Below are 16,842 nucleotides of genomic sequence, written 5' to 3' on the forward strand. Positions count from 1 at the left end.
GATTTTTAATCTGCACTGTTAACCCCTGGCTCTAGGTCAGCACTCAGTCAGCCATTGCTCTTTTTATTAACATGATGTCCCCCTCCTCACTCTCAGCTCCAAGTCTCTATCAGTGATCCAATAGGAAAGTCTTTGACCCTATGCATGCATCCCCAGCATGTTGTTGCCACAGTGATACCCAGGAAATGGCAGCTGGATGGATGGATGAATGAATGAATGAATGAGGTTTATTATACTATACTACCCTATGATGAAAAGTGGATACTTTATTAAAAAGGAAATCCTTCATTTTGTAGATTAAATGCACCCTGACTTTAAAATCATATTAGCTAATAACATTTAGGGTACTAAAGAGCATTGAACCCAAAAATGTTTTCCAGGTCTCAGATGTTGACTTGAGCTGATTTTCATTCACGGAAGCCCCTTTTCAGTCACCATTCAGTGATGTGATTGCTCCACAAATGATCCTGACAATGGGGTATCCCAGATTCGTTATGCTGCACCAGCCAAATGAGCCACTGCCGCTAACCGTGGGCCATGGCAGTCCATTGCTGTCACTTAACAGCCAGTTATCATGCTCACCTGCCCAGCACTCCTCCCCTGCTCCGCTCTAACTGCCGTCACTAATGGCCACTTCTGCCCTCCTGTGTCCTGCACTGCCTGCAAGACCAGCCTGTTAGGATTCTCCTACACAAAACTTCTACACTCCTCCACCTGGTCTCATCATGGCAGCCTGAGCTTACAGCGAGTATTTCTGCCTCATTGCCTTTGCTCATGCTGTGCTCTGCCTGGAACGTCATTTCCAACCTTTAGTTGTATTATTCTTCATCTGTGCCCAAGTTCAAAATTCCACTTTTTCCATGAAGCCTCCCTTGATCATCTCAGACCACAGTGAACTCTCCCTCTTCCCATACTGATGGTCTTTATTACTCATGTCATTCTTTTATTCATGCAGCTAATATCTAATAAATACCTATGTGCTAGGCACTAGGTACCATGATGACTAAAAAAGAAATAAGCCTGTTTTTCAAGGTGCTTAGAGTCCTATAGAACTGAGCATGTACATGTTGTCATTGTAATTTCTCTCCATGCAGTGCCTGGTGTCCCCACCTGAATAGTGGGCACCTTGAGAATAAAATTCATGTGTAGGCTGGTTGGCATCCCAGTGATCAGCACAGCGCCTCGTTTGATACCAAGTGCTCAGCAAATGCTCATTGATAACACAGTCCTTGGTAACACCTGGAGTGACGGGGACTCAAGGAGGGGCAGCCTCGGCAATTTAGTATTGCCACTAACACTCATTTATCCAGAAAGCACTAATCGAACCCCTGCTGTATGCTGGCCACCTGGCTGTCACCCACTAGCCCAGAGCAGAGTCCCCCTCCAGCTCAGCAGCTCTCCTCACCTGGACTGGCTGGCCCTGTTCCACACAGTAACCAAGAGACGCTTCTGATCATCCTCCTCTTGGACAGGACTGCAAAGTCAATCAGACCATTGGAGTGTTAGTAAGGGCCGAGCTCTAGACCATGGCTGACTCATAGAGTCAGTCATAATTCCAAAAATGTGGAAGTAACATCAACAGCTGGTTAAATAAACTATATTACAAATAAATAAGAGATGAGTACCTCCATGCATAAAACAGTTTATATTATGTTGTTAAGCATAAAAAGGAGGTTACAACATGCTATTATAAAACAATTCCATTTTGGGGCCGGGCGTGGTGGCTCACACCTGTAATTCCAGCACTTTGGGAGGCCGAGGCGGGCAGATCATGGGGTCAGGAGATCAAGACCATCCTGGCTAACACAGTGAAACCCTGTCTCTACTAAAAATACAAAAAAATTAGCCGGGCGTGGTGGCGGGCGCCTGTAGCCCCAGCTACTCCAGAGGCTGAGGCAGAAGAACGGCGTAAACCCAGGAGGCGGAGCTTGCAGTGAGCCGAGATTGCGCCACTGCACTCCAGCCTGGTCCGTCTCAAAAAAAAAAAAAATTCCATTTTTGTAAACAGACAAACACAGACATACACACACATGCAAACATACACACCCACACAAATTAACAGGTCTGAAAAGAAATACAGTAGGGCATATCTGTGAGTAGAAAGGCAATAGGTGTTTTCTATTTTCTTCTTTTTACTCATCTATATTTTCTATTTTCCTATCATAACCAAAATTACTTTATGTAGTAAGAAAAACACCAAAATATTATTATTAATTTTCACTAATAGGAAAATACAAAATGTCCCTTACCTTCCCATTGGCCCCAGAGTTTAGAGATTGGGGAAAGAAATAATAATAGCTGGTACTCTGTGTTATGTTATACTGTCCCATTTATACCCCACAGCTCTCTGAGGTTGCTACTATTATTAGCCCCATTTTACAAATAAGGAAGCCAAGGCCCAGAGAGGTTAGAAAGTTGAAGTAAAAAGGGGGGCAGGGAGGTAAAACATCCTTCAGCTTGGAAAATTCCTTCAGCTAAAGGAGAAAGCTTGGTCCAAGGCACAGTGGGAAATTGCCTACACTTTTTAGGGGCTGCCAGACCCAGGCTGGGCATTTTAGTTATGAGAGCCAGCCAAGTGATACCTTATCACTATGGACCTCACGGCTGGGCCCGGTGCCAGGGATGCAAGGACACGAGTGAGTGAGAAAACAAAGACATCCTTTAGAAGGCACTGTTTTGTTGTGGGGTTTTTTTGTTTTTTTTTTTTTCATAGACCTAGTTCTAGATTTGGCAAACAGAGCTGTTTCCAGATAAACACTCCTTCCCTCTCCTCTCTAGGGCCCAGCGGCACCAGACTCTTACAAGAAGAAGTGCTCGTGGAAAGCTGGGTCTCTGCAGTCTGGAATAGTCTGCGTCTTCTGATGGTGTAGTCTGTTATCTTCAGGGATCAAAGAAATCTTGAATTGGAAAAAACGAAGCATGATTAGCGGATCTCATGGCCCACCTAAGCTCAGCAGCTGACTCTGCACATCTCCAAGTTGGAACAAGGAGCCCAGAGCAAGAGGCATTGGAAGCAGATGCCAGGACAGGGCCTCATGGTGGGTGGTACCAAAAAGGCAGCCACGGCTCAGCCAGAGCTGTGGTACAACTTTATCATCTCTGCTCCTCCCCCAAGCAGAATGGTTTCCCCAGAAGTGAAAGGCCTCCTCTCTTATAAGTTCCCAGCAGCTGCTGAATGTTCCCTTCACAAAGGTTCCAGGTCAGCCTCCTGCCAAGGCCCCAAATCCATGCTCTCACCCCAGGGCTGTTCTAGCCCTGCTCCTGATCAAGTCCTTGCCAGCAGGGGCCTCTGATCAGCCTGAAGCCTTCAGGAAGAATGCTGAGTGCCAGCACCTGGCACCCCAGCTGCCACACTTTAGGAAGTTCCTGGCCTTTGGCTCTCAGTGAAAGTAGAGCCCCACTCCTGCAAGGACCCTGTCTTTACAGCAAAAGCCAACCCAGAAGGATCTTCCAGCTCTCAGAGACACTCCCTCCACTCTACTGCCCAAATCTGGCCATCCTGCCCCTAGTTTGGGGGGAAAGTGGATGAAAACGGTGCTTTTCACAAGAAGGCTTGCGATCGCCTGTGGATTTCAGCCATCCACATACTCACTGTGCCCACCTATGTGGATGACCAAGATCTCCCTTCAGATTTTGGCTATTGCAGGAAGCGCCAGGGACCCAGCCGAGCTAAGGGAATGGGTCTGTTCCAGCACTGGGCCCAATAAATGCCTATTGACAAGATGAGTGAGATGGCAACTGCCTCCTCAAAGGTCACCAGCCCCACAGGTGTGCTGGGACCTTGGGACTGAGCCCAGTAACATGACCCCTCATTATCCCACTCCCCACCTCTGGCCCCACCACATACCTTTACATACGGATCACAGGCTCCAGGCTGTTTGCTGATCAGGCCTTTACCTTCTATAACTAAAAGAGAATTCAGACATTGGGGTGGATGAATGGAAACATACACACACACAGCGAGAAAGAGAGACACACATAGGAATATCCACCCACACAAATAAAGAGACCTGAAAAGAAAAGCATATCTGTGAGTAGCAGGGCTATGACCCCTACTACAAGGCCCTTAACCTGCATAACCACCAATGGCTATTAACCTGCTCCAGTCTAGGCCATTCCCATCATCTCCCACGCTCTGGCAGCACCCTCACCAATGCTGCCAATTCAACTCACCAAATGAATGGAGTATATTCAATTCCCTGAATCTTACAGCTGGAAGAGAACTACAGTTTATAGAATCCAACCCCTCATGTAATGGGGAAAATGAGGCTTCGGTGGGCACAAAGATAGTAAGAAACTTGCCCACAATCACAGAACAATGGGAATGACCGTTGGATTTGGAACCCATGTCTCTTGACTCCCGGCCCAGTGCTCTACCACACAAGACTGCCTTCTAGGAATGAAGGGGCCGCTGACCGTGTGCCATGAGCCATGCTGTGGCACTCACGGTGTGCCGTGAGCCTTGCCGTGGCTGGCAGACAGCACAGCACAGGCGTCACAAGCTGGGGCCTCAGGGGATGATGGACCCAGGCATGAATCTAGCTGCACTGCTTACTCACCATATAAGCTAGAGTGAGTTGCTTTGCCTGGGACAGAATTTGCCATTTTAATGGATTAGTGATAATAACATGCACTTCACATGGTAGTTGTGCCAATTAAATGAGGTAATGTGTCTGAAGCGCTCGGAGGAGTGCCTGGTAAATAAGTAATTGCTCAAAACATGTTTTCTAAAGAAAAATAATAATAAATAAAGGCAAGGGGAGAGGTGTGGGGTGGGTGCAAGTGTGGTCCCAACACTAAGCAGCACCATTTGCCTGAGGTCTATAGAAAGCAGACAATAGACCTGATAGAACCTGAGCCTCTGTTCTATCTCCTTTTACATCTGTTTTTTTGTTTGTTTTTGTTTTCTTTTCTTTTTGTTTTTGTTTTTGTTTTGAGATGGAGTTTCCCTCTTGTTGCCCAGGCTGGAGTGCGATGGCACCATCTTAGCTCACTGCAACCTCCACCTCCCGGGTTCAAATGATTCTCCTGCCTCAGCCTGCCGAGTAGCAGAGATTACAGGCATGTGCCACCACTCCTGGCTAATTTTGTATTTTTAGTAGACACAGGGTTTCTCCATGTTAGTCAGGCTGGTCTCAAACTCCTGACCTCAGGTGATCCACCCGCCTCAGCCTCCCAAAGTGCTGGGATTGTAGGCGTGAGCCACTGCACCCAGCCTTATGTCTGGTTTTCATTGAGCCCTAGGGTTCAGCTCAGACAGTGCTCCCAGTAGTCTGAGGTGCAAGGTCTGGGAAGCCAAAGGAAGGAGTGGGGACTGGCGGGAAGGGATGAAGGGCCTGAGACTGGGGTGAAGCCAAAGCAAACTGTGCAGGACAAATGGAGTGGTGGAGTCCAAGATGCATTTTGCAAAAACTGTTTGCACAGCCAGAGTCAGGCCCTGGCAGGCAGAGAACACCCCTCTACTGCTCCTTGGGAACTTCACTTTGAGCCCCCCATGGCCAGGACCAGAGGACCCAAGTGCCTACTAGTCTACTCTGCCCAGTATCCTAGTTACTGTTCCTGTGTGCATCCCTTCCCTCAAGGGCGTGGTTCTTGAGGGCAGGACCCAGGCCTGGTGACCTCCTGGGTCTGTCTGGCCAGCAGTGGCAATGAACCGGACCCGGTCCCTGCCCTCATTGCATTCTCAGTCTGACGGAGAGACCAGACACAGGTGGCACAGTGTAGTCAGGGCTGTGACAAAGACACAAAGCAGAAAGCTATAAACCCAGCCCAGACAGGTGGGTCGGGGGGATGATTCCTGGAGGGGGAAATAATAAGGCAAAATGAGCCTTCCTTCCTGAGTCTTCATGATGATGAAAGCAGGCATATTTCTTGCAAAATCAGAGCAGAGAGAGAGTTAGTTTTCAAAAGGAGTTAAAAAAAAAAAAAAAAAAAAAAGATAGGTTATTCCAGGCACAGTGAACAGCGGGTGCAAAGGCACAGAGGCAGGAGCAAGCAAGATGAATTCAAGGGAATGCATGTAACTGGATACAGCTGGCGGTGGAAAGTACCTTCAGCAGCAAGAGCCACGGAGGCTGGAGAGATAGGGCCTTCTGTGCTAAACAGAAGCGTCCTGGCAGTGGGGGCCATGAGAACAACTCATGTAACTATTTATGTGCTGGATGGAAGGATGGACACATGGACAGACAAACAGGTGGAGTATGAACTCTTCCTGTGCTGTGCTCCAGCCATGCTAGACAGCTCTTCAAATGCATCCTGCTCTCTCTGACCCCCAGGCATTTGCACTTGCTAGCCCTGTGCATGAAGTGCTAACCATACCCTCCCTGCTCCTCTCTGCCTGGCTCACGCCCATTCCTCCTTCAGGATACTGTGTGGACATCACCCCCTCCGCCAAGTCTTCCCTGACATCCCATCAACACCACCTGGACAGGGGTGGGTGCTTCTCCTTGGTGTTCCCAGCCCCTAGCACAGAGCTAATGCTCAGTCGCTATTTTTGGAATGTATGGTTTTCTTTGTTTTTATTTTTTTTTGAGAGGGAGTCTCGTACTGTCACCCAGGCTGGAGTGCAGTGGCATGATCTCGGTTCACTGCATCCTCCGCCTCCCAGGTTCTAGTAATTATCCTGCCTCAGCCTCGCAAGTAGCTGGGATTACAGGCATCTGCCACCACGCCCAGCTAATTTTTTTGTATTTTTAGTAGAGACGGGGTTTTACTATGTTGGCCACTACGTAGGCCTGGGCACAAACCCCTGACCTCGTGATCCACCCGCCTCGGCCTCCCAAAGTGCTGGGTTTACAGACGTGAGCCACCGAGCCCGGCCAGTTTTCTATTTTATGTAACAAAAACTTATACAGGATTGACTACAAGTTCGGCACTGTTCTAAGCACTTTACTAATAGTAACTCATTAATCTTTGTAGCAACCTGTAAGATACATACTATTACCACCACTACTTGACAGATGAGAAAACTGAGCTTGTTCAAGGCCACTCAGCAAGTAATCAGAGCCAGGGTTCAAATTATAGTGGTCTGGCTCCAAAGACTGTGATCTTAGCCATTATACTATGCTGCATGTCAACCAATGAATAAACGAATGAATGAGAAAAATAGAGAAAAGAAGAAAAGATGGAATTAAAGAAGGGAGGGAAGATAGGAAAACTCTTCTGTGACCCTGCTTCACTGGGGCCAAGAAGGAAGTTGAGATACCCAGGGGCAACTGTAGCCTGTCAGTGAGAAAGGTCTACCATGTGGACTCCAGACATATCCAAGGAAGAACCAGGGCTGCTCTGTAGAAAGAGCCCCAGGTGAATACTGGCTTTTATCAATAGACACATGGCAGGACACTATACAAGGATGAGAAAAGAAGCCTTGGCTCATGGTGCTACCATCCCCTGACCCCAGCCCCAGGCAGGAAGCTGAGTGGCCCGCCCCTTCCTTGGTGAACCTGCACAAAGCCGTACTCACTGTGAAGCAGCAGAACCCGGTCCTGGGCATCAATGGACAGCCTCAGCTGACCTAAGGAAATAGCAACAGAAACAACCTTGCCTCAGCTCCCTGGTGGGTATGGTGGAAAAAACTAGAGGAAAGGTGACAGGAATGCTGTTTTGTTCGTGTGAAGCCATTCAAAGACTCACACAGTCTCTGGCTGGAGGGGACCTCAGAGTTCAGCCCCCCCCACCACATGAGGTGTCCCTTTCGAATGCCTCCAGCAGTGGTTGTCTAGCCTTGCTTGTGCCCCTCTGGTGATGGGAAGCTCACTACTGTATGGGCAGCCAGGTGGATGCTGGGAGCTCTCACTGCTGGGCCATTGTCAAATGTTGGTAAAGGTGTAGGAAAACAAGTACTCTTATTCTCTGTTGGAGGGAGTGTAAATGGAGGGTAATTTCTGCCAAGATCTACTGAAATTTAAATGTGCATATTCTTCCACCTAAAAGTCTTCATTCCAGGTCACTATTGTAGGCAAACACAAACATGTGCACACAAAGGCTGGCACTACAGCATTGTTTAAGGAAAAACTGGAAATACCTGAAATGTTCGTCAATATAGAAATAGTGAAGTAAACCATCTATAGCTGTACATGGAATAGTATGAGCTGTTATAAAGAATGGAGGAGCTCCATATGACCTGGCAGGAGAATATTATTGAGAAAAGTTTTAGGTTTTTTCGTTTTGTTTTTGAGACAGGGTCTGGTTCTATCACTCAGGCTGGAGTGCAGTCATGTAGTCATAGCTCACTACAGCTTCGACCTCCTGGGCTCAAGCAATCCTCCTGCCTCAACCTCCCAAGCAGCTGAGACTACAGGCATGCACCACAGTGCCCAGCTATTTTTTAAATTAATTTTTTGTAGAGAAGGGCTCTTGCTGTCTTGTCCAGCTTGGTCTCAAACTCCTGGGCTCAAGCGATCCTCCCACCTCAGCCTTCCAAAGTTCTGGGATTACAGGCGTGAGCCACCACACCCCACAAAGACGAGTTTTTAAAGGAACACGCACATTTCAGAACAATACATAGGGTATGTATCTGGCAGGGGAGGGGGGTTTCTGAAAGGATGCCAAATTAAAAACAGTGATCCCTTCTAGAGAACAGACTAGGAATTGGAGGAGGGTAGTCAAGAGGAATTTCAGTCTATCCCCATTGTTGTTTTAATAATTGGAATATATCAATGAACTATAGCATTTCTATAATTAAAAAGAAAGGAAAGAGGAAACAAAGGAAGAAGGAAAGAGGCAGGAGAAAGGAGGGGAGGAGGAGAGAGAGCAGGGAGGAAGGGAGGAGAGCAGGGAGGGAGGAGACATGTAAATAAAACAGAAGGACGGGGCTGGAAGGCAGGGCAAGAATGAGTGGCCAGGTGAAGCTTATCCCCTGGCTTTTCCATTTTTGTTTAAAGTTTTTAAAAAAAGAAAAAACAGGACAAAACTTCAGGTCATCCTCACAGACACCCAATGGCCTCCAGCCAAGACAGAGAAGAGAGAGAGGGCCACACTCCTCTTCCTCAGTGAGAGACATCGAAAATGTTTCTCTCAGTCCAGTAGACGTTCCCTGGGACCTCAAAAAGCTGCTGAACTCAGTCCACCCCATGGACAGGCACTGGAGACATCAGAGAGCAGGGCAGGGCACATCTACCAGAAAGCCCAGGCATGGCTCCATCTATGACAACCCTGGCTAGCAGTGCCCTCCCCCTTTCCAGTCACCTGTAGCGATGGGGAGCTTGCTTCCTGTGGTGGGAGCCCTTTCCCCTTTGAAAGAGCTCTGATTATTCAATGCTGCATCTTATATGAAGCCGACAGTGGTTGCTCAGTAACTTTCATTGCCCGGATCTAGTTCTGCATTCTCTGGGCTCTTTCCTCTAGACCTGAACTCCAAAGTCCTTCCACAATCCCTCGCAGCACAGTGAGACATCCCCTCATCATCCCTCCCATCTGGCACCTCTGGACATGCCTCATGAAACTAGGCTGGCGGCTGGGGCTGTGCTTTGTTGCTGGTTAGAGGACAGGTTTGGAGAACCCTTCATGTCTCCTAACTCTGAATAAGTCCACCAATCACTGTGACCCAGACATCACTTGACCCTCATACTTCTGGTGTTTAAGCTTCAGTCCCAAGCAATTTAGGGTCCCGCAAACCCTGGTCCAGCCCTTCACCCATCAGAAATATCTGCTGTTCTCCTATCCAGGACCCAGATCTCAGAAGCCCAGGAATCCTCTTTCAGTTCCAGCCCTAACTGCCCTCTTCTTTCAGGACCACAGTGGCCATGGATGTGAGGTGGAGCTAATAATAGGGGTTATGGCACTCTCCAAGCTGTGATCAGATAACGCTGGTGGGTGAGGAGGACTCCTTGGATGAAAGGCGCCGGGAGAACTGATGGTATCATTATCTCGAAGTTTGAGCAATTACTTCACTGTGCCTCCCTAGAGTTGAGAAACCTATGAAAACTGTGCCCAATCTAGTGTGGGGTGGGAGAGAGGGAGGTTTGGAAACAGGCAAATGAAGCCAGTAGTCATGGGTTGAATTTCACCAACTCAAAGACACCTATGTTTAATATGAAACATTTGTTCTGAAACTACTACCTGTGCAAAGCCAGCTCTGGCACAAACATGCTTGGATCCCAAAGCCACAGGAGCCCTGTGCTCCACAACACCTATCACCTAACAAACAGTGGCCCTTTGCCCAGAAGTCAGGGTCAAGACATCTCTAGACACAAATGGTCACTAATTCCATTTAGCAAATATTTGCTGGGCATCTGCACGAGGCTGGGCAGGTGCCTGCCCTCACAGGGCTCACAGCCCAGTGGCTAGGACAGGGACTTGGGCAAGGCCAAGCAGGAAGCTGGAGCTGACGAAGGGCTAGGGACAAAGGCTGACTCGGGATTGAGACGAGTCTGCACCGTACTGCACAGCTCCCATTCCAGGTCCTGCCAGCCAGGGGCTTCTCAGGAAGGCCAGGGTGCCCTGTACCCTGTTACAGCAGAGAAACCAAACCCAGCAGACCAGACTCCAGGCTCCCCAGGCCAGGACACACCAGCCCCAGTTCACAAGATCCCTCCCTCGGCCATGCCTGTCCCCTCCTTCCCCTCATCAGGCTACTCCACCAAATGTCTGACACACAGGTCCCTGAAGTCATCTTGTCCAGTCTCCTCATTTTGTAGCCAGAACAGTCATGCCTGAGATGGAAGGTGATCTGCTCTGGGCCCAGAGAATCCAGGGCTGGAGACTAGAACTCCACCCCGACTCCAGCACTCTTTCCTGTGCTCAGTCTTCTGGAACACCCACAGCCCTCTAGCATGCACCTCCTCTACTGTGCCCGCTGGGTTTGCCAACACAACCTTCAGATCCAGGGGCAGAGAGAGCCATCAGGGACAGTACCAGGTGCCACAGCTTTTCTCAAGAAACCAAGAGGTTAGCTGGGCATAGTGGCACATCCTATAGTCCCAGCTGCTTGGGAGGCTGAGGTGGGAGGACCACTTGAATCCAGGAGGTTGAACCTGCAGTGAACCATGGTCACATCACTGCACTCCAGCCTGGACCTTGGGGAACAGCGTGAGACCTGTCTCAAAGAAAAAAAAAGAAAGTGAAAAAAAGAGAGGGCAGCCTCCTAGAAATGTCTCCAATCTAGAGAAAGAAACCTCCAGGTGAAGGGGAAGTTGGGCTTAATCCCTGGAGTCTTCAGCTCACCTAGGCACCAGCTAATTTGGCATCCTTTCAGAACTGCCCCCCACCCCACCACTCGCCTCCCTCCACAGATACACACCCTATGTATTGTTCTGAAATTTGCTTGTTCCCTTAAAAATTTGTCTTTGTGGGGTGTGGTGGCTCGTGCCTGTAATCCCAGCACTTTGGGAGGCTGAGGTGGGAGGATCGCTTGAGCCCAGGAGTTTGAGACCAAGCTGGACAACACAGCAAGAGCCCTTCTCTACAAAAAATTAATTTAAAAAATAGCTGGGCACTGTGGTGCATGCCTGTAGTCTCAGCTGCTTGGGAGGTTGAGGCAGGAGGATTGCTTGAGTCCTGGAGGTTGAAGCTGTAGTGAGCTATGATTGCACAACTGCATTCCAGCCTGGATGACAGAACCAGACCCTGTCTCAAAAAACAAAAACCTAAAACTTTTCTCAATAATATTCCCGCCCCTACACCTCTGGTTTTTTCAACACTCCCAGTTCCTCCCTAGACTCGGGGAGTGTTCGGGCTAAACGGCTTGAAGTCATCCTCATCAAGGTTGGGCAGGGCCCTTGGACAGGGCATGTTCCCTGTTCCAATGAGACCGCAGTTGGGCACCAACACTATGTGCAAAAGGTGGTGATGGATGCCCAGAGAGGCTGCAAGCATGTAGCAGGACCCAGAGCCAAAGGGAAAATAGACAGGGCCCCATATGGCAGGAAAAATACTGGACGGGAGTCAGCTTCAGAAAGCCTGGAAAAGGCAACAAACCCATATTCTGCTGGGCATAGGACTTGAAGAGCTCAGACTTACTGGGCACCATGGAAATGGATGTGGACACCAGCTAAAGAAATTCAATCTGGCAGATAACACTCAATAGAGGACCATAGGAAGATGAACTCTAACCCGCAGGCCACCATTTGAAAGAGACATACTCAGACAATAAAGGAAGTAGATGGGGACTGCCCACCTTTGCTAGACTCAGGGATCAGCTGGAATGTGTCCCAGGGAGAGCCCATGCCACCCTGAGATGTGCAGAGAATGTATCTATGATGGACTTGCCTGGTTAGCATGAAGCAGCAGGCATCCTAAAATCCAATTCACCCCAGAAGCCGCTGCCCATTTAAGAACTGTCACATGTTAAAAGCTACAGGAAGGGTGATCATATCCAGACGAACATACAAAGGCAGCTGGTTCTACATGGAGCCTAGCCAGCCACTAACATCCACAGATTTCCCCTCCATTTATGAGGACACGTCTGTACTCAAGTCTTGCTCACAGGAGAGAGGGAGCCCAGCCAGATGCCAGGCACGCCCTCTCTCTGTGGTCTTCAGCTGCCTCATCCACACCCCAGCCCTGATCCAGGCTCAGAAAGGGTTAAGCATGTGTTTACCAATTTCACTGCCTGCTTGATCTAAGGGAGAAATGGTAGGCTGCAGTGGCACTGGGAAACAGGCAGCCACACAGCTCTACAGACATAACCCAGGAGAATCTCCCATGGCTACTGTGTTAAAAGAGGGAGAACCTTGAGTTCCATTCAAAAAAGTGGCCCTGGTTTGTGAAGGTGAGGACATAGGACTCACAGTGCCGGGATAAAAATTTTGATGGGTCAGTTCAATCCCCTGGACTCTCTGCTTCCTGTGAAAGCTGATACTAATGTGGTTTCCCGAACTCTTTTTCCTTCCAGAAAAAGATTGCTCTGGCCAGCATAAGTCAGAAATTCTATTTTTCAGCATAAACTAATAAATTAGCATTCAGGTCTCTTGATAATTTAGATTCCCATGGATCACTCACAAGGGATTCTAGGTCCATCTGGGCAAGCTGGTAAAATAAAACTCCTGAATCTACTGCAGTTAGCATCTAATCTTGGCTAGCAGTCCTGTGGGGGCTCAGACCCAAACATCCTACAGGCTTCATGCACATCTCAACCCAGAGTTCAGGGCCATAGTGAACTAACAGGCTAGGCACACACATGGAGAGAACAAAGTCAGTGTTTCTTAGAGGTTTACTAGGTACTCAGCACTTTACTAAAAGCTTTTTATTTCCTTTATTCCTCATGATAACTCCATGAAATGGTTACTACTTTTTTCCCCAATTTACAGGCAAGGAAGCTGAAGATTATTAAGAGGTAAACAGGTTGGCTGGGCATGGTGGCTCACACCTGTAATCCCAACACTTTGGGAGGCTGAAGCAGGATGATCACTTGAGGCCAGGAGTTTGAGACCAGTCTGGGCAACATAGCAAGACTCTGTCTCTCCAAAAACTTTTTTTTTTAAATTAGCCAGACATGGTGGTGTGCACCTATAGTACCAGCTACTCAGGAGGCTGATGCGGGAGGATCACCGGAGCCCAGGTGGTTGAGGCTGCAGTGAGCCATGATCACACCACTGCACTCTAGCCTGGGCAACAGAGTGAGACCCCAGCTCAAAAAAAAAAAGAGCTAAAACAGGTTGTCCAAATCACACAGCCAGTAAGTAGCAGAGCTGGGGTTTGCATTTAGGCAGTCCAGGGCCCCCACTGTTAGCCTCTCTATACCTATGATGGGTTTAAAATTTGTCAACAAAGTCTTTGATACTCTTCCTTTCAAGAGGTGAAGCCTAGTTCCTCCCTTCAGACATGGGCTGGACTTAGTGACTTGCTTCTAACAAACAGAATGTGGTGGAAATTACAATGGATGACTTTCAACATTAGGATATTAAAGGCATTATGAGTTCCTTCTTTTTTTAACAGCTGTATTGGGATATAATTAACATATCATGCATTTCATCGATTTTATTTATTATTGAGATGGAGTCTCACTCTGTCACCCAGGCTGGAGTGCAATGATGTGATCTCAGCTCACTACAACCTCTGCCTCCCAGGTTCAAGTTATTCTCCTATCTCAGCCTCCCGAGTAGCTGGGATTACAGGCATGCGCCACCCACACCTGGCTAATTTTTTGTATTTTTAGTAGAGACAGAGTTTCACCATGTTGGCCAGGCTGCTCTCGAACTCCTGACCTTAGATGATCCACCCACCTCAGCCTCCCAAAGTGCTGGGATTGAGCCACTGCGCCCAGCCACACTTCACCAATTTAAAGCATGTAATTTTCTTTTAGTATATTCACAGGATTCTGTAATCAACCACCTCTAACTAATTTTAGAACATTTTAATCCTCTCCTAAAAGAAATCCCATACTCTTTCTCAGTCACATCCTATTCCCTTCTCCCCTCAGCCCCTGTCAACCACTAATCTGCTTTCTGTCTCTAAGGACTTGCCTATTCTGGATACTTATGTAAATAGAATCACACAACACATGGTCTTTTGTGATTGACTTCTTTCACTTAGCATAATGTTTTCAAGGTTCACCCATATTCAAGGTTCACCAAATACGTATCGGCATTTTATTCCTTTTGTGGCCAAATAATATTCCATTGTATGGATATACCACATTTTGTTTATCCACTCATCTGGTGATGGATATTTCAGGTTATTTCTACTTTTTCACTATTATGAATAATGCTGTTTTGAACACATGTGTACATATGTTTGTGTGATCATGTGTTTTCATTCTTCTTGGATTTATACCTAGGAGTAGAATTGCGGGGTCAAATGGTAACTCTACATTTAACTGTTTGAGGAACTGCCAAACTTTTCCAAAGTGGTTGCGCCATTTTACATTCTGGCTGGCAATGTCCAAGGGTCCCAATTTCCCCTCAACTTCTTCAATGCCTGTTATTGTCTCTTTTTTTTATTATAGTCATTCTAGTATAATTGTATCTCATTATGGTTTTAATTTGCATTTCCCTGATAACTAATGACATTGAGTATTTTTTCATGTGCTGTTAGCCATTTTTCTTTGGAAAAAATGTCTATTCAAATCCTTCACCCATTTTTGAACCGGGTTACTCATCTTTTTATGGAAGTTCTTTCTTGCTTTCACTTTTGTATCACTTGCCTAGAGGGAAGCCAGCTGCCACATAATAAGGAAGCTCAAGCAATCCTACGAACAGGTCCATGCAATGAGAAACAGAAGCCTCCTAATTACAGGTAGCAAGGAACTGAGGCCTCCTGCCAAGAGCCATGTGAATGAGCCCTCTTGGAAAGGGACTCTCCAGCCCCAGTAATGCCTGCTCGGGCAACTGCAGGTAGGCAGGCAGGCAGGGAGAAAGGAAGGAGGGATGGAGAGAGGGAGCGGGGAAGGAAGGGACGGAAGAGGCAGGGAGGGAGGAGAAAAGGACCGAGAGAGGCAGAAAGGGAGGAAAAAAACAAAAACCAACTCAAAAAGCTTAAAAAACATATATAGGGGACTTCCATTTCTGGGATGACAGATCCACTGAGGAAAACTAGAAATGCTAAACAAAGTATGTTAAAGCATCTTCTTAGATAAACGAGAGAGAGAGGAGCTACCAGGCAGGATCTAGGGGGATGGAGGACTGTAGAAGGAAGCCTAGTGTTTTTCTGGGCTAATTTTCTCCTGGAGTGTTTTCAAATTCCAGAGGGCTGATTGAGAGATCAAGAGGCTGAGTGAGTTTCTGCCTGCCTCTCAGAGCTACAGGAATAGGAACTAGGGACCAGGGCCCAACGAGAAGCAGGGTTCTTCTGAGCCCCACCTTTTGCGTAGGGACCCTGAAGGGTTGCTCCATAGGAACAGGATGAACTGTAATCAGACACAGCTCCTCCAGGGACTACAGCTCGACTTCAAGTACTCTCAGTCCTAACCCTGAATTAAGACTATCCCAGTGACCCTAAGCACCTGACAAACAAAGATTTTTTTGAAGGAAAGTATCATCCTAGGTCTGCATTGAGAAGAAAATAATAACTCTGTGCCTGTACTGTTTGTTTGTTTGTTTGTTTGTTTGTTTGTTTGTTTTGAGTCATGGTCTCACTCTGTCACCCAGGCTAGGGTACAGTGTCACAATCATAGCTCATTGTAGTCTTGACCTCCTAGGCTCAAGTGACCCTCCTGCCTCAGCCTCCCAAGTAGCTAGGACCACAGGTGCATGCCATCAGGCCCAACTAATTTTTTTTATTTTTTGTAGAGATGACGTCTCACTATGTTGCCCAGGCTGATCTCAAACTTCTGGGCTTGAGAGATCCTCCCGCCTCGGCCTCCCAAAGTGCTGGGATTACAAGCATGGGCCACTCACCACTCCCAGCCATGTGCCTGTTCTTTGTTATAAACACAGTACGTCTACAATGTAGATCCAGAAAGGTTGAAAGAAAAAGGATGGAAAAAGATATGTCAGGCAAATATTAACTGAAAGAAGTATGGGTAGCTATGTTAATATCAGGAAAAGTAGACTTTATCCCTACTAGAAATAAAGAAGACTTCACAACAATAATAGACTTCATAATAAAAATTTCAGCTCACCAGAAAGATAATAATTCTAAATCTGTATGTTGTTAATATAGCTTCAACATATGTAAAGGAAAAACTGACAGAACTGCAATGGGAAATAGACAATTTTATAATCGCAGTGGGAATTTGAATATATCTCTCTTAGTAACTGACAGAGAAAACAGGAAAAATCAACAAGGATACAGAATATTTGAACAATATAAAGAGCAAACTTGACCTAAACTTGACATACACAAACAACACTGCACCCAACTGCTGCAGAATCCTTTTCAAGTACACACAGAACATTTATAAAAACTTACTCTCTTTGGGAAGCCAAGCCAGGCAGATCACATGAAGTCAGGAGTTCGAGACCA

General features: G+C 47.2%; 1 protein-coding gene across 4 annotated transcripts in view; it reads right to left on the reverse strand.

The window, feature by feature from the left end:
* RGS3 (regulator of G protein signaling 3) overlaps nucleotides 1-16,842 on the reverse strand; it is a 131,456-nt gene that overhangs the window by 108,228 nt on the left and 6,386 nt on the right. For all 4 annotated transcript variants that reach the window (XM_074016778.1, XM_005580994.5, XM_074016779.1 and 1 more), the window contains exons 2-5: nucleotides 7,463-7,513; nucleotides 3,848-3,906; nucleotides 2,803-2,897; nucleotides 1,406-1,474 (exon numbers count right to left, since the gene is read on the reverse strand). Coding sequence is in view for 2 of the 4 variants with exons in the window: in XM_005580994.5 (XP_005581051.3) it covers nucleotides 1,406-1,474; nucleotides 2,803-2,897; nucleotides 3,848-3,906; nucleotides 7,463-7,513 (274 nt within the window). In the remaining 2 variants the exon portion in view is untranslated. The remainder of the gene's footprint in view (nucleotides 1-1,405; nucleotides 1,475-2,802; nucleotides 2,898-3,847; nucleotides 3,907-7,462; nucleotides 7,514-16,842) is intronic.

This window comes from Macaca fascicularis, chromosome 15 (assembly GCF_037993035.2).
Source record: "Macaca fascicularis isolate 582-1 chromosome 15, T2T-MFA8v1.1".
NCBI lineage: Eukaryota > Metazoa > Chordata > Mammalia > Primates > Cercopithecidae > Macaca > Macaca fascicularis.